This window comes from Lactuca sativa, chromosome 1, assembly GCF_002870075.4.
Source record: "Lactuca sativa cultivar Salinas chromosome 1, Lsat_Salinas_v11, whole genome shotgun sequence".
NCBI classification, from domain to species: Eukaryota; Viridiplantae; Streptophyta; class Magnoliopsida; order Asterales; family Asteraceae; genus Lactuca; species Lactuca sativa.
In genome coordinates, this window is record NC_056623.2 from 88,568,207 (window position 1) to 88,586,544 (window position 18,338).

Sequence of the window (18,338 nt, forward strand, 5' to 3'; positions counted from 1 at the left end):
AATCGTTGATTGACTGACCAAATCCGCACACTTCCTGCCTATAAATGAGATCGATAAGATGGAAAATTTAACCATTACATACATCAAAGAAATTCTACGACTACATGGTGTGACAATATCCATTATCTCTGACATAGATAGTAGATTCACTTCACGTTTCTGGTAGTCCTTACAAAAATCTCTAGGGACCAGGCTAGGCATGAGTACGGCCTACCACCCACAAACCGATGGGCAGAGTGAAAGAACTATCCAAACCTTAGAAGATATGCTAAGAGCTTGTGTTATTGACCTCGTTAAAGCGTGGGATACCCACTTACCACTTATTGAATTCTCGTACAATAACAAATTCGTGCCATTCGAAGCTCTCTATGGGGGCAAGTGCAGATCACCACTATGCTGGGCTGAAGTGAGAGAAACCTAGTTAGAAAAGAGGCAAGTCCTTAACAACAAACTCATTGGTCCTAAAATCATAAGGAAGACTACGTAAAAGATCGTACAAATTTGAGAGAGACTGAAAGCATCTCGTGATCGACAAAAGAGCTACGCCGATAAGCAGCGCACACCATTGGAATTCCAGGTTGGGGACCGGGTACTACTGAAGGTCTCACCATGGAAATGAACAATACGTTTTCGCAGACGTGGCAAACTAAATCCAAGGTACATCGGACCGTTCGAAATCCTTGCCAGGATTGGCCCAGTGACATACAAACTTCGACTACCTCAAGAACTTAACAACGTGCACCCGACATTCCACATGTCAAATTTAAAGAAGTGTTTGTCCGACGAGACTCTTCTGATCCCACTCGAGGAAATCGAGGTCAACGAGAGTCTCCACTTCGTAGAAGAACCGGTAGAAATCATGGATCGAGAGATTAAGAGAACGAAACTGAGTCGCATCACTATAGTGAAGTTCTGTTGGAACGCTAAACGAGGACCCGAGTTCACTTGGGAACACGAAGATCAGATGAAACAAAAATATCCACATCTCTTCCCAAACGCCTGAAGTCCCAATCAAAACGCTAATTTTGGGACAAAATACCTTCTAATGGGGGGATAATGTGACAACCGTCACCTTCTGGTCAAGTCAAAGTCAAAAGAAAGTCAAACTGGTCAACTCAACTAGTGCTTATATGTAGGGATTTCTTTATGTTTATCAATGTATGACTCGAAATCTTAATGCAAAGTAACACTTGAAAGCTTCACATGTTCAATTTTTTTTCTAAACCCTATTCAGTTTGAGGGAAATAACAACTCTATAAGACACTATTATGTACCCTTGGGGATGCATAACACTCAAAATAGGATGTAACTAAGCCTACGACCTTCGATCTACGAAGGAAAACATTTATAAGGACCTACGACAAAGTCTATTTCAATATCTCCAAGTATGTGAAATCTCTCCCAAGCCTCTCTCAAAAACCTCTCTTAACTCTTCATAATCAACCAGGGCATCTCAACCCTTAACTTAGCCAAAAACCATTCAAAACAAGAAGTTACTTAAGGAACAACCTTATTAGGACCAGAGCCCTCTTTCGGTCCGGAGCCCTCTTTCGGTCCGGAGCCCTCTTTCGGTCTGGAACCCTCTTTCGGTCCGGAGCCCTGTTTCGGTCCGGAGCCCTCTTTCGGTCTGGAACTCTCTTTCAAATCGAGACTCCTTGTCCAATTTACCTCAACCACACGACTCTAAACTAGGAGACAAACACCGTAAAACAAAAGATCCTTTATGATCCGAAGCCATCTGAGTGTGCAATATGATGAATCTAGAATCAGGTGACTCCACGTAACCCGAAATTTTCGAATCGACTCCGGACCTGGCTATTCGACTCCAGATGTAGCAATTTGACTCCGGATTGGGCAAACAGACTTCAGACTCACCTCTGTAGTCAGCTAGAATTAAGTCACGCCACAATAAGCAAGAGCTCACCCTCTTAAATCATGACTAGAGAAAAACATCACACCACATCGTATCTTTTGTACAAAACTTTATCCAAAGGACGGTTAACTTACCCAAAAAGTTATGACACGCCCTATTTCCCATAACCACTCCATGACAACCTATTGGCATTATTTCTCCATTTACCTAAACAAATCCATATCTTTGTACCAACACTCGATCAGATTATCTTTCTCGAATCTAATCATTTGGATTTCCAACCTTCACTATAAAACCCAAGTGCAGCCCTCAACATACATTTTTCCTTCTTTTCTCATCTCTCAAGAAGTCGACCAAGCCCCAGGAAGAAATTGCATGCACATTCACCTTTGTAAGTCTTTCATCAATCATCTTGAATATTAATCACTCAACGAGTTCTCAACCAGGATTCTTACTCAAAAATCATCATGTTGTCGATAGATTCCTTCAACTCCTAAGCTTTCCCCAAGTATTCTGGAATTGTAACTTCACCTTCTTCATCGTCCACAGCAAAGAAATCACACAAGGTGAGTTCATACCCCTAAATTTTTATGTTTTCTTCAAGTTTTAGGGGGGGGGATACAAGTTAACACTCCTTATTATCACTCAAACTCATACATCATCTTTTCACAGAAAAGTTGAGTCCTAATCACGGACTGTTTTAACTTCCTTAAACCTAATATCTTTCAAAACTGTTTCATGTGCAAGAAGTTTAGGTTTTTATCTTTAAAATGACTACTTGCAGATATCCATACGAAGTTCCCACAATTTATGGTGATTTATACAAAACAATGGGTCATTTCAGAAATCAATCCGGACCAGTCTGTGATTAGGAACGTTTTCACATAAGTCAGAGACTTTTAAAAATCATAATAAATTTGTGAACATACTAGACACATTTCCTAAACTTTGAGAGTTTACGGATTTGGTTTTCTAGTTCGTATGATTTTTCTAAAATAGTGCAGAAAGGTTAAAAACTAGTTTGCAGCCTACAATTTTCATAACACTTTGTAACATGTTGAGCAAAGTGTTTGTCTTTGATGACTTCATATTTCATATATGTTTTCTGTTAAGTTACAATTTAATAACAAAAGGTACTCTCTATATGGTAAGAGTCCTTTATCATTACAAACATACATATTTGGTAAGAGTCCTTTATCATAGGTATGCATTACTAAACATACTACACGTAAACTCGTTAACGTAAATTGTGAGACACGTCTTCATTGTACTCCTAGAGTACGGGTTACAAATTCCTGTAAGTTTTAACCAGAGTCTCTTGTAGGGAGAGCGTGATAATTGTGTATAGATCTATATTGGGATTGACACCCCACACCTTGCTGCTAGCTACAGCCGGACCTGCAGGTCTACGGGTGACAGATGTCATAACAAATTCTAAACGTTTGACAAGTGTTGTAGCAGGTCATCTAGTCATAGTATGGTTATAGCGACTCACATAGGGAGTTAACACACTTTAAGTTTATGGGAACTTTTATCTTAATAATAGGGTTTTATCTATTTAAAACTGCACACTCCGTTAAAATTTCGAAACACATAGACACTCGGTCTTGGGATTTAAGACTACATAACATTTATTAAGGAAAATAAGGGATTTTCTTGGTATGCAATACATTCACAAACAAAGGATTTTCTAACTCTTCATCCAAAAGCTTATGAACTCACCAACTTAATTGTTGACATTTCTAAAATTACTTGTATTATCAGGAAATCAGTGAAACAAGAAATCTACAACTTTTGAGGATGGGACGTTAAATCGTCGAACATTTCATTTTTGGTCGTCATTTTGTAATTGAATTAGAAACATGTAAACTCATACTATGGTATAAGTTTTTCAATTATATTTATGATGGTTGTTTTACTTTGAGCACTATTATACACTTGTTGTGATAATCACATATAACCTTACTAGCACATGCAATAATCACAAAGACTATAGCATACCATACAATCATCGATCCCCGCCTGGTAAGCATAAAAATAGATACCGATAGCTAGCATACAATAAACTCATCAGGCCCCGCCTTCCATTGGGTATTGCCCAGTAAGCATACCATCATTCAACACATGCAAGAGTACATAAATCTAGCATCCTAACATATAGTCATGGGCCGACATTGGTGCCTTCGACCCGCTAAACCCAGTGAGGAGACTCACCTCGCACTGCTGAATCACTCAGATAATCCCTGGTTGCTGGCTGACAGATCCCTGAACTTTCAATAACAAAACAACATCCAATCAACACTTGGGTCCCATAACATAACCATATATCCATTACTAGGGTAAATGACCAATTTACCCTTGACCTTGTTTGGACCAAGACTTAGGCCCAAACTTAAAATCGAAAAAGGCCCAAATACCAAAAACCACCCAAGGCCCGATCCATGGCTCAATTTTCAAAATTGGGCCCAAACCCATTGCAGGCCTCCACAAAATAATTAATAGCCCCAAAACCTGATGGCCCAATAGGGCCCAAGACGACTAAGCCAAAAAGATGGCCCAAACCGAAGCCCAATGATGTAAAAGCATTCCTGACTTAGTACGCGGGGCGTACCCATCTGTACGCTAAGCGTACTCGCTGTTTGGCTTGTACGCTGCGCGTACAGACTTGTACGCCTAGCGTAGCCAAACCATCCATTAAGCTCTTAATTCATTAATCCAGAAGTCCAAATTACAGATCTACTTCTTATTGAACGTCTAGAACCATAAAGTCACTGACTTGGTGACTTTGCATGCCCCAAGAAGACCCAACCTCAAAATATAGCATTCGACCATCATGAAAAGAGGACCCAAACTCATGCATAGATGGATTTAAACCCTAAAGGTGCCAAATTTATGGACCTTTAACCTCGGAAACACCAAGACGGGCAACTCAAAGCTCATGGAGTGGCATAAAGCCACTAGATCATATCCATAGGGTCAAAAAGGAGCCAAAACTCAGAAGTGATAAATCTAAGACATCAATGATCAAGTTCACGGCTTTATACCACAACTAAGCGAGAAATGAAGCATATAATCAAGATCCATAAGCTCTTCCTAAATCCTAACCTTGCACCAATCTTCTACTTCTTGGATATGTACCAAAACACACAAAAATGGATACCATGAGCTCAAAATACTATCATGAAGGCTAAAGGATGATCTCTAAGGTTTTGAGGACTTGTAGGCTGTAAAGAGGCCAGTCCTAAAGACTTAATGAGCTTATATATGGTACAACATAAAAATTAATTTTTTCGATAAGATGCACATACGCCCTACGTACGAGCCCGATGGCACGATCCTGCCCCGCGTACACCATTGTACGACCCGCATACCGGCTTTAGAACTAGTACGACATGCATAGACATATGTATGCTCCGTGTACTTCTTAACCCTTAAACCCAATATACCCCAAAGGCCATCACTTCCTCATTATCAATCCGATTCTGACGATCCTTATATCCATGAAAAGGTAACATGAAGCTCTATGCTTAATCAGCTCATACCTTGGTTTACAATATCCCAAATATACATCCAATTCCCATAAAACCCCAAGCTGACATATTATTCGAAAACAAAAACCGAAAACCTGGATCATCCAAATTACATCATCCACCGCTAAAAGAGTACAAATCTCAATTCTTCAAGGGTCCTAAGCCTGCTAATACCCGGTCCTTGATCACAAACCCGAAATAGAAACGATTCGAAACAGGGTGTTACAGCCCCGTTATCCTTTGACGCTACTTCGGGTGAGATACATCAACAAGTCCCCTAGGCTAGTGGACATCAAAGTTTGCTCGGGCTAGCGAGATCATTCTAGCCTTAGGCCTAGACACATGTTCATCGATGGTGGTTTCCGCTGCCTGTTGACGTGACGGAATCGTCTGAGTCGGCGATTCCATCATTGTAACTGTTCTGGTTTCCCACCTACATTTAAAACCGTCCTTATTCGATCTGCTTTCCTTTTATCCTTTGCTTCTTCTCTTCTCCGGTATTGCTTCTTTCTTTCTGTTTCTTTGGAGTTTCTTCTCCTTTGTTTTCGTTTCCTCTTTGTTACCGGACTATGGCATCTCTGAACACAGTGTCACTCCGTCTTCCAAAAAGTTTTCCAGGCTGCAAGAGCGATTCTACCTTTTCAGGCATGGGAGGATGAGGCGGCCTTTGATTGGTAGTTCGTGCTCTATGGGTGGCTATTTGCTATTGGTGTGAAACTACCACTTGGCAGATCACCGAGCGCTACATATGTCGCCAAGAGGCGACTGGTACTCCTTTGTCTTATCTGGAGCGAGAGTTTCTCTCCTAAAAGGGGGCCAATCCCGAGTTCAGGTAATTAGTTTTTAATGGGCTGTTCCTGAGTTGACGGCCCCGTTATCTTTTGACGTATATCTTTTGATGTTACTCCGGGTGAGATACGTCAACAAGCAACAAAGGAGAGCATCTAATCAGATGGGGCGCGACTTGTGGATGAGGCGTGATTTGTGATCAGGACACAAAGGACATTATTTTCCAACTTACTCCGTCAGCAATATTTTTTTAGGTTATCGGTTAAGAACGTGTCTGTTGACCGAGTAAAACGTGAAATTTTAACAAAACAAACGGTCTAACTGCTAGAACGATAAACACTAAACAAACAGCACTTAGGTTGATATTAGCTTCAAAAATTCGGTGAGAAAATGGCTTCTATATTATTATTTGTTTTTTTGCTTTATAAATATCTACATATCTAGTGTTTCAACTAGATTTACTAAAAACATTCCTAATTGTTTCTATATTATTAATTGCACGAATTGGCCTTGGTAGATTTTATATCTTGTAAATTCCCTTTTGCAAGGTTTATGCTTTATAAACGATTTGGAAGCCTTTTTTAAGCTCAATTTTTGAAACGGCTATCAATCGGAACTGAATCCGCTAACGCATGCATCATCCTCTCATCTCTTACTCTGGTCGCCGGCAAGATCCCTTCCTTCCTCTCAAATTCTAGTTGGATACTTTTCTCTCGTTATTTAGTAAAAAGCATTATTAATCGTTGGAAATTTGCGTATGAACTTCAAATCGTAGCTGAATTTTGTATCTGTGCTGGATTGACTTAGTTATTGTGCAAAATTGTGTGTAATGAATGCATATTTTTTAAATTTTTTTGGAGTATTTATATGCTTAATTGTAAATATGGATTAGGTTTGTTTTGATCATAGAATTGATTTCACAGGGTTGTGTTTGAAGTTTTGTTATTTTGCGGTTTGATTAACTTTGAGTAGAATAGTTTCTAATGGAATTTCACAAAATTGAATGTAATTTATATTATATTATATTATAGATCAAGCGGCAGCAGGTAGAATGGATGTTAATTGAGTTTCTGCGTTGATCCCACCAGAAGTGCTCTAATGAAAACAGTTTGTTTATTTAGATAAGATTGTTTGAAAGTGCTCTAATGAAAACAGTTTGTTTATTTAGATAAGAACTAACTTCGTGTGAAGTGAGCAAAAAAAATAACAGATACTTAATTTGCGTCCTTCCTCTCCCTCTTCCTTTTTGGGTCACCTGCATTTGATCATGTCTTAATAGTTATCTTAGATTCCAGCAGCTCCACCCACTCCCATTGCAAATCGAGATGGTGTCTATGTTAAAATCTTGAAATTTATTAAAGCCTCAATCATATGTGGTAAGTTTTGAATAAGGCACATCGCTAAGGGTAATTTCTCTAATCTTTTCAGTAAAATTTCGGGTAACTTAATTTGTGATTTTATGATTGTCTAGTAATAAATGTAGTATAAAACAATGCCTGCACCCCACCCTCTCGAAACACGGTTTCCAATTCTACGGTTTCAATGGCACAGCTGCCGGAAGAAATGATTGAACAAATACTGATAAGATCAGAGGTGAGCGATCTGATCCGTTACAGGAGTGTTTCAAAGTCATGGAAATATGTGTTCTCTGATCCTGATTTCATCAAAGCCCATTTCGAAAACAGTTATCGCCGTGATCGTGAATATGACAAAATGGGAAACAGAAGAATTGATATGTCTGCTACACCACAGTGTAATTGGGAGCATTTATTTGATGCTGATAACCTCTATTTTGTCCGTCGCACGCGTCATCTACTTGGTTCTTCCAATGGTTTAATATGTGTTTCTCCCTCTCGTACTGAATTTTCAGTTATCAATCCTGAAACTAGAGAGGTGAATAAACTGAAAAAGCCCGAAATCCTTGATCAGGCCGGACCTTTGATTTATGGTTTTGGTTACGATTCATCCAATGATGATTACAAGGTGGTATTAGGGTTTAGAAAAGGCAATAATCTTACCTGTTTCCTAAAGTTTAGTTTAGAGTCCAACATCTGGGAAGTTATAGGAGAAGTCAACTACACTTTTATCACTAGGGTTGGTGTCCTTTACAATGGGACACTTCATTGGGTTGTTTCTCATGGTACAGCTAATAATAAGAAACATGTAATTCTTTCCTTTGATTTGTCTGATGATAAATTTGAGGAAATCCCACAAACTTGTCAACTGGCAACGTTTTTGGGGACTATGTGTGTATTTCATGGTCAAATGTTTCCCCTCAAAGTGCGGGTGACGAATGAGTACAATGTGAAGCAGTCATGGGAGCTTGTGGGGCCTAACCGCACGATTAACACTAAAGTTGTGCAGCAATTGAAAGATTTAAAGTATTACATACCAAGCCTTGTATCTCCTCATGTACTCAAGAAACAGGACAAAAGGCAGCAGGAAATAAGCATCACCGAGAGTCACAAGGTGGGTTCTAATTATGTTTTCTTTTTTGGTTTTCATTTATCGTGTCCTATTGCATTAATTATGCTGGATTACTATAATTTTATATAAAATTGGGTATTATCTTTGTTATACTTGTGATCATCAACATTAGAAGAGAAGATCATTTGTCCATATGACAGTGATTTCAGATTGTAATTGCACCTCTGATTTTATCTGCATACATATGTCTAGGTACCAAAACTTTGTCATGTTAGTACTAGTTCATGTGAGGTGGGGAATCTTGAAAGGTAAATCACTTGATTCTCACTATCTATATGACGATCTTTGTAAAAGTAGATCATTCAATGAACTCTTGAGTGTTGAGACCATATGGGTTGTAGTCTATATTTCACAAAATTCATTTGCATCTTAATTTTCTGTTTGTAAGCTTCTTTGCATTTATTAGCTATAAGCCTCTTAAAAGCCAAGCCCACCATCAAAATCAAGATATAGTGCATGTATTAATCGTAAAATGGACTTTTGATGCACGGAGATTCATTAAAAAGGTGGATAAGGCCTTAGAGGCTTTGTGTGTTGATGGGAATTTTCTTTTACTTCCCTATGCGGTTCATTTGTATGACAGTAAAACCAAAATCCATGTCCAATTCTATTTAACTCTCGGTCCATGGGAGTTTAATCTTTAGGAATGTTATAGAGTCTAGTCTATATGAATTCCATGTTCAATGCTATTAAACTGTGGTTCATAGGAATTTAATGTTTAGAGAAGTCAAAAGAGTATAGTCTTTTTGGTGTCTAAGTTTTTTTAGTCTCCTAGTTAGTTGTTTCTTTTACCTAGTTTATCTTGCTCAAGTATTTCCTTACCTATAGAAAGATGGAGAACATGTAAGGCGGACCTCTTTCTAATTTAGAACGTTCAATATCCTTATCCCAATGTGTTGTTAATTCTAATTTTAGGTGGGAGACTACCAAATGATCTTTACGTCATTTTTGGTGACTTTGCTTGTATAGAATGTTAGGATCACTACTAGCCCAACCATGTTGAACATAGAAAAACAATTAGGTTCCATTTTCTAAAACCAATTGGTGATAAAAAGGGATTCCTCACTGCCTTATATGCTAGCGTCTAGTTTCTTATTTTACCAATGTGGGAATGGGTTTGCACCCACACAATCATCCCCACAAACCCAAGTTCCGCCCTCGGCCTCCCCTCAACGACTGTTCATCAGATCCAACTCTTTTTCATATTGCTGATAATTTCGGTTCATGCTGCTGATACTCTCGGGACACGCTCACATGACTTGGTCCATCTGGAAGACTTTCGATACAAGGTTTCAAGATCAACTTCGTTGGACTGTGAATTACTGGGGATTATGCCACCCACGTCATCCGGGCTTTGACCGTAACTCTGATGCCACTTTTTAGGATCGCTACGTACTAGTCCAACCATGCTCAACATAGAAGAACAATGAGGTTCCATTTTCTAAAACCAATTGGTGATAGAAGGGATTACCTATTGCTATATATGCTAGCGTCTAGTTTCTTATTTTACCAGTGTGGGATTGGGTTTGTAGCCCAATATAGAATTGGTTAGTGCTTCCCACATTCCCTTCTCCCCACTTTTGTTTTCCTCAAATTCTGAATCTGTTAACACACCATGGCTCGGTTTATTTTTGGTTTTGATAAGTAGCAACCTTGACGAGGAGATATACGTCGATTAAGGAATGTTCTAGTAGCTCATTTGTGAAACCAACATCTTCCATTGAGACAAAACAACCCACTTCTATTTCAAAAGCCAAAGATGAAAAGGTTGCAACAAATATGGCAAACTAAAGTTTTTCAAGTGAAAGGGATAAGGATATGACCAATCTAAGTGCCCAAACAGCCAAGTCATCGAGTTATATGAAACTAAGGATATTAAAGCTTCTTTAGTGCTAGAAGATTCGCAAGATGAGCCTGAATCGGTTTACACCGAAAGTATTGTTGGTGAAGCATTGCTTGTGAACAGATCTTCACACTCCAAAATAGTGCTCTTAAACGAAGAGAAAAGGGAACAAATTCTTCGGGAATTACTTATTAGCAAAATACATGGTGGAGGTTTTGTTGGGCATATTGAAATCAATATGACACTAGGATTACCTCAGGGGCATTTTTATTGGTCGAAGATGTTGGTGGTGGGTAAGTTCTCAAAAATGTGTTTTAGATTAAAAGAAGGAATTTTCTTGGACAGTTATTGTGATATCACATTGCTTGAAAACTATTTGCTGCTTATGTTTGAGATCCACAAATATTTTTTCAAGATAATCTAATAACAAAATCCTTTGTTTCTTAGCCACAAGAAATAAAGCATTCATTAGAATCATACTTTTGAGTTGTTCTCACATTCGTAAATGTCAAAGTATGGAGTACATAATATATATATATATATATATATATATATATATATATATATATATATATATATATATATATATATATATATATATATATATCCCAAAAAAAATCAAGAAAATTGATATGGATGACGTTAATTATGGTTTTCAGAGGTTATTTGCAGTTGTGAAGTCATAACTGTTTCCAACATTAACGACCTCTTACAGCAATATTGCCTTACAACAACCGTGTTATACCAATTTTTCCTTACAGCAAAATTGCGTTATTATGTTACAGCAACTTTGCATATCAACTTTTCTCTTTACGCTGCATTTCTTAGAAGGGACATGACTGTGGACTCAAGAAGCTTTCTAGAATTATTTTCATGATGAGGATGAGGAGGGCATGACAGTCTTTTGCACATATGAGAAATCCAGAGAGAGTCCCTGTTGCACAATGTTCAACCTTTTTGAATGGGACAAAATATTAAAATTTGTTTTGTTGTGCCTTGTCATTCATAACAAACGGGTCCTTTTGAACATGTAGTTTTGTTAATACAGAATTGTGCTTACCTAGGGCTTGTTTACTGTGACAATGTATTTGGAATTAACTTCTCTTTGTGCTTTCTCTCTATATTGTAAATACCGGTTTCCCTCACACTATTCTTTCTTTGTCTGTCAGCTAAGCAATTTGAATATGATGGGTCATGGGAATAAAACGCCATTGATGATCTTGAAGAGAAGCTAATGAGCACATCATTGTCTGCTAAAGTTCTTGGCTTCTGTTTAAAACTATGTTTTAAACCCAGTTTTATTGATTCTGTCAGATTATCTTAACCATCTATTTTGTATTTCATAGTTTAGAAAATGCTTTAAAGATTGTTCCTGTTATTTGTTAACAAAAGTGCCTTAATTCGTACTTTGGTGGAGTTTACTCTCCTGTTCATTCCCTTGATTCTTTATGAATCATAAAACTGCTTATATGCAGTGTGCCTTATCGTTCTATAGCTTTCAATTGATTCGGGATTTTAACAAGAAAAATTAGACAAGACTTCTTGTTGGATTCATTTATTTGCTACAGTGTAGCAGGTTAACTTATGGTTGCGTGTCCCTGTTAATGTTCGTAGTCATTATCTTGAAATTTGGTTGTTGGTTTTTGTGTTTCGTTGTCTTGCTTGTAGGCTTCAACTAGGTAATGACACTTTTGCCCATCTTGTAAGTTTGTAGTTTTTGTTTTTTTTTTTTTTTCTTGTTCTAGCCTGGTGTATGTTTTGTTGAGCTTGTGTGATTTAGATCTTGATTATGTAACAAAGGGTTGATATTATGTTTGAACTAATTAAAAAAAGACAACACTTTTTTTTAGAATATCTAACACATGCCCTTTGGTAAAAGACCAGTTAATAATATTTACTTTTGGAGTTCAACATAAGAGTGAGTCTTAAATTTAACCATGTACAATGATTTGGATTTCTAACCTCGTTATCACACTACTAGAAACTTGAGTTTCAGCGACGGATTTAGCTACAGATAAATTCTCTAGCAAAAATTAGGTTTATAGAAAGGGTTTTGCGACGGATCTACGATGTTTTAGACAATTATTTTATTTATTCAACATGTATTTAACATATAGAATATTAACGAGGATTTAGCGAGGGATCATCTACGGATCTTACAATTGTTTATCGACGCACCCCCGTCCCTCGTTGATCCATCGAAGATGAAGCCTAGCGAGGGCTTCAGTGATGGATAGAAAAATTGACGATTTTTGCCATCATGGAACGCTTTTTGCGAGAGAACGCAGATGGAAGCTATATTTGGGTACGTGCGTTTTGTGTTTTCTATCGCCGATCTGTCGTTGAAATTGGTGCAACTTGATTCAAGTTTCACGAAATTGGTGTACGTTTCCTTCCCTCCTAAATTTATTTCATCACTCTGGAGTAAGTTTCATCCTCTCTATTAACCTAATTTCATCCTCTCCGCTCAAACAAATGACGCCACCACTCACCATTGCAGCTTCCGATTCCGGTAACCGCCACACCGACCATAAAATCAAGCAAATCTAAAATCAGTATTCGTCAACTTTCCGATTCAGGTAAATCTCTTGAATTTCTTTGCTCTACTTATATATTAGGTTACGTTTAGTTCAGGTGCAGAAAATATTACTTTAGGTATAATTACCCCTTTCTTTTCTTTTTCAATCATCATCCATCTCAAATCTGAGCATTACTTGTACAAATCATCTTGAATCATAGCCATATGAAAGGCCTTCTTCTTTATCAACAAGTTAATTTCTAAAACCTAGAGTTGTTTCCTTACTTTGGTACCCTAGGTATGACATCAATTGCTAATTATCTCTTTGTCGCCATCTATGTATGCTTCTTCACAAGGTAGTTGCATCATGTAATTAATACATTCAAACATTTAACTATAGGATCAATTGATCATTTAAGTGGAACATACATGTAAATAGCATTATTCACTACTTAAGATACACATACCTGTAAATAGTATGCATGCTCCCAAACATCTATGCTAACAAGAGGAACTAAACTTGCACCATTTGTAACCAGAGGTCCTCCATCACAACCAAATACATGCTTAATAATCTAATCTGTCAACTTTACTTTGTAGATGTAGAAAAATCTACATAATTTATTCAATAAAAGGCTCAATATGATTTGCTATAATCTCATTTATTACCATGTGGAAGTATCCCCTAAGACTGAGACTTAGGAAGGGGTATTTTATATTTCAACCATATTTTGACAATTCTCTGTTATTAAGGTTGTCCAACTTGGAAGCTAATCTCAAAGATATCCTATTTACCTATTCGTTTTTGTCTAATTTTTGTCCCATTTTTCGTTTGAGTGTTTAGGATACCAATTTGACATTCAAAGTAAGATTAAAATTTGATTATCGATCAATCTAAAGATTATTAGGTGTGGTTTTTAATTGTAAAGGTAGTTTTCTACGTTAACCTTCATAATGATTCAAAATAACTTGTTGTAGTTGACCAAAAAATGATTTCTTGGATTTGAAAGAGTAGGGCATGAAGGTTTTGAACACATTTTTCTCTATCCCATGAAAATTGCAAAATGATTTAAATACCTTCATCAAAATCAAAACTTGACCCATGTGTAGGTAAATCCATAAAATTGAACTTTGAGAGTTGTCAAAAAGGTAATGTTTGTGATTTTTCATGGGGTACATAGGGTATAACATTTTTATTTTGGCCTATGGTTAGAGGGGTATGATGGTAATTTTAACTTGTGGTTCTCAATTTCAGGGCTTTTTACTCTAGGGTCTAAAGTAGCTATTGTGTTGGCTTACATTTCCTTCCTTACATACATAACATATATAAGAATATCAAAGCGCATAGAAGGTAAAATGTTTATGGATTCCATTGTTACTCATTGGAATGGAGTTGAAGAGTCTATTCTTTTGAGGTTTGCCAATTTTAAGCCAATTTTAGGTTGCTAAGTTCTATCATCATCCTGGAAACACAAAAGCTTCTTCTGGACAAAAAAAAAGTATTATTCCACTAAAAAACATGTGTTCCTAAGTCAATCATAACTTTGGATGTTGGAATAATTATACTCGATGCATATTCCCTTGCAGCTAATGGTTGTTGATTCTAAAAAGCAACAATATCCTACATGATTTTCAAAAAGACTTAAATACCCTCGTCATTGGAAAATAGAAATGGCCATGGAAAACTCATCGGTTCTCCTCTATTTTCTTCTATCTGCAACAGGTGCCAATTCAATCAAGGGACCACCATATTAGATGGCTACTGAAGTTATACTAACTTCTGGTCATAGCTTGTAAGTACATTTATATCAATCATTTTTACACCTGATTTCTTGTGTTTTCATTGAAAGTCACAATATACACTTGAACTTAAACAATGGGTTTCTACTATTGAATCTTGATACATCTTTTAACTCAAAAAGTTCATATCTTGCAACACTTTCCATGTATTTCTTGTTGGTATTGAGTTGCAATAGTTAATGTAAGTAAATACTATGTTACCACTCATAGATTTTCTACTCATCCAAAAGGGTGTTGAGAAACGAATTATTTGGATACTAGTTTTCTTATTTTTTATTTTCTTTTTATCATTTTTTCAGCTCTGCAAACATATGGAGTGTTGGGTGTACGATAATTAAGATGGCTACAAGAAAGCCTCCTTGGAGCCAACAATATCAACAAGAGGTACTATTTAATTTCAAACTACTTTCTCCTTAGAATGTGTCTTTGATATCAATACTTATGTTTTCAACTTTGATCATTGCTTCACATCATTTAATATTATTTTATCTTCATTTCAGATTACAGCTTTGTTTTATATTGGCACTACAAAGTCTCATCCACCTATTCCTGACAATCTTTCTTTCGAGACACGAGATTTACTTCTCAAATGCTTACACAAGTACATACATGATACATCTAATCATTTTAATTTTTCATTTATTTCAATCCGAATAATGGGGGTATTTTGGTCTTTTACTAAAAAAAGAAAGAATAGAATCAAATTCCTTTCACCACCCTCTAGGAATGTTGAAATTCGTAGAACTTAACACAAACACACCATTGCATTAGAATCTTAAATACTAAATCGGCTAGAATCCACAAAGGAAGCATGCCTTTATATTTATTTATTCCAATCCATATAATGGGGGTATTTTGGTCTTTGTTTTATCACCTTGTTTCCAGTTACACTAAGTTAGTTATATTTCAGGAACCTGAGATGAGGCCATCTGCTTCTGATTTGTTGCAGGTGATTCTAAATTTGAATCTTTTTTAATTTCTCTCAAGTCTCAACTTATGTTGTTCCAATATTTTTTGCATTATTTTTTACAGCAACCTTTTGTTACAGGGAAATCTCAGCCAAATTATCATGTTGCTACTCCAACAATGGATCGTTTTTTTGGCACTATTCCATCTGCATTTTTTGAATTGTATTTTGAAAGTACAATTGTGTTAATAAGAAAAACGTGTGAAATTACGATGATAAACCTTTTGCACAATAACAAGTCTACTCAAGAGTACATTAAGCTAAAGGCAGCTAAACTTAAGGTATTTCCAATTCTAGAATCAAAAAGTTTTGGATACTTCATTGTCCTAGTTTAATTTTTATATTCATTCATCTTTCTATTTTTTTTATGTGAACCACTGCTAATATATGTCAGAACATACATTCATTCTTTAATTTAATTAGTTAGTTAATAGGAATTTTTTATATTATATGTAGAAACTGAATTATTAAAATTTTATATGCATGATAATTGAATAGAAGGTACAATATCTTATATTTGAAAGTACGAACTCTAATGTGGGTGTCATCCCATAATGTTATTCTTTTTTTAAATATATTGTCTAAAAAGTGCATTGTTTTTCAAGAAAGGAAGACTATTATGATCTGCATCTGTGTTTTGTCTGATCAGTGAGCTTTTTGAAAGGAACAGCTAGTACAATAACATTGTATTTTATAAAAAAAATTCTATTATGACATTGTACTTACAAAATCTACCATGTTGTAAATTTGCCTATCATAACATTGTACTTTATAAAAATTTCTTACTTTGGCATTGTACTTACCAAAATACCAGATTATATAATCTTATATCCATGTTTTAACTGTAGGTTGTGTATGAACGTATACGAAAAGAGATGTGTGGGTAGATGGATGCTAAAGTTGCAAAAAATGGAAGCCAAACATCAAAAAATGCGTGAGGAAAAATTTTATGTTATGACATTGAGCTTTTTGGATGGTTTGGTAAATTTTAATATTTGTTGTTTTTGGACGATTTGGTAAACATTGATATCTATGTTTTTGGATGATTTAATAGTTTTTGGCATTGTAATGTTAATGTTTGGTTTTCAGTTTTATAATATATATATATATATATATATATATATATATATATATATATATATATATATATATATATATATATATATATATTTTATTATTAGTGTTCTTTAAATGTTAAATGTTTGCTTTAGGATTGTATTATTAGTTGATGTTTTTTATATCTTTTATTAGATTCATAATAAAAATAATAATAACAATAAAATCTTATTTATATATTTGTGAGGGATCAGCAACGAAAAAAAAAATCATATCTGAAATTTGCTAGGGATCTGCGACGGAAAATAAAAAAATCATTTATGAAGTTTGCCTAGGGATTAGCTACAGAAAAATTAAAAATAATATATGAGATTTGCTAGGGATTAGAGACAGATTAAAAAAAAGGATATGAAGATTGCGACAAAACATCCATGGAATATTGTTATCAAATTTGTCACGATTGTCCTAAATAATTGTATTAAGGGACCATTTTGCGACGGATACTCCGTCGCTAAATATCGCAAGGATGAACTGATCCGTCACTAAAACCCTCACCAGGTAATTAGCCACACTTTATTTTGCTATGGAGTATGTTTGTTGCTATTCCAACGCAAACAACATTTAGCGACGGAATAGTGACAAATTCGTCCATCTCTAAAACCCATGTTTCTAGTAGTGTCAGGGATTTTGATCAGTTTGTTAAAACATTGAAACTTTTCAAACTATTTTTAATTAATATAAAGTCTATTTTTATATTTTAAAAATTACACATTATGTATTAACTGGCTGTGATGTTACTCACCAATATCATGTTAAAATAATGAACAGTGAACTCAAACAAACAAATCAGCAAAATGTGTCGAATTAAAACAAAATTATGTTACATGATCAAACCAAACTTATCTATCACCAACTCTTTTCTTTTTGCTTCTAAGATGGTTTCTTTTAGTAAGAAATTTGGGGATATTACAGATTCACGTGATGTATTTAAAAAGATTTAAAGTCAAAAGATTCAGGAAATTACATATTCATGTGATGTTTTTACACGTTTTGGGAAATTAATGAAATTTAGGGATGTAAATGTGCTCCCTCTCTTGTGTTGTATTCAGTAGATATGAAGGTCTCCTCTGGTAAGAAATCAGATACATGTCGTATACAGGGTTGGCAACCAGAATTGGATACCTTGCTTTACAATTCTGCTTTTCTCATGTTTATTCTTGTTTTGGAATTTTGTTTTTCTTATATATATTTCCATCATATAATACGATGCTGCATGTTATCAATAGATGGATAAGATGTACTGATGCTACCTATATTGCAAAAAGGGAGCTATTACACATTTACACTCGCTCCTTCATCTGTCTCCTGTAACGAAAAAAAAAAAAAAAAAGGCTGATTAAACATCAAGAAAACAACCAGCGTATTGTATTGATGTTCCTTAGTTCTGTATTTTGGGAAGGTGATATTTCATGCTA

The 18,338-nt window shown here is 35.7% G+C and overlaps 1 protein-coding gene across 1 annotated transcript; it reads left to right on the forward strand.

The window, feature by feature from the left end:
* The first annotated feature begins 6,695 nt into the window (after positions 1–6,695).
* LOC128127556 (F-box protein CPR1-like) lies at positions 6,696–8,748 on the forward strand. Its single transcript, XM_052766127.1, has one exon. It carries the CDS (start codon positions 7,735–7,737, stop codon positions 8,746–8,748), a length of 1,014 nt encoding a protein of 337 aa, XP_052622087.1. The 5' UTR covers positions 6,696–7,734.
* Positions 8,749–18,338: the final 9,590 nt, after the last annotated feature.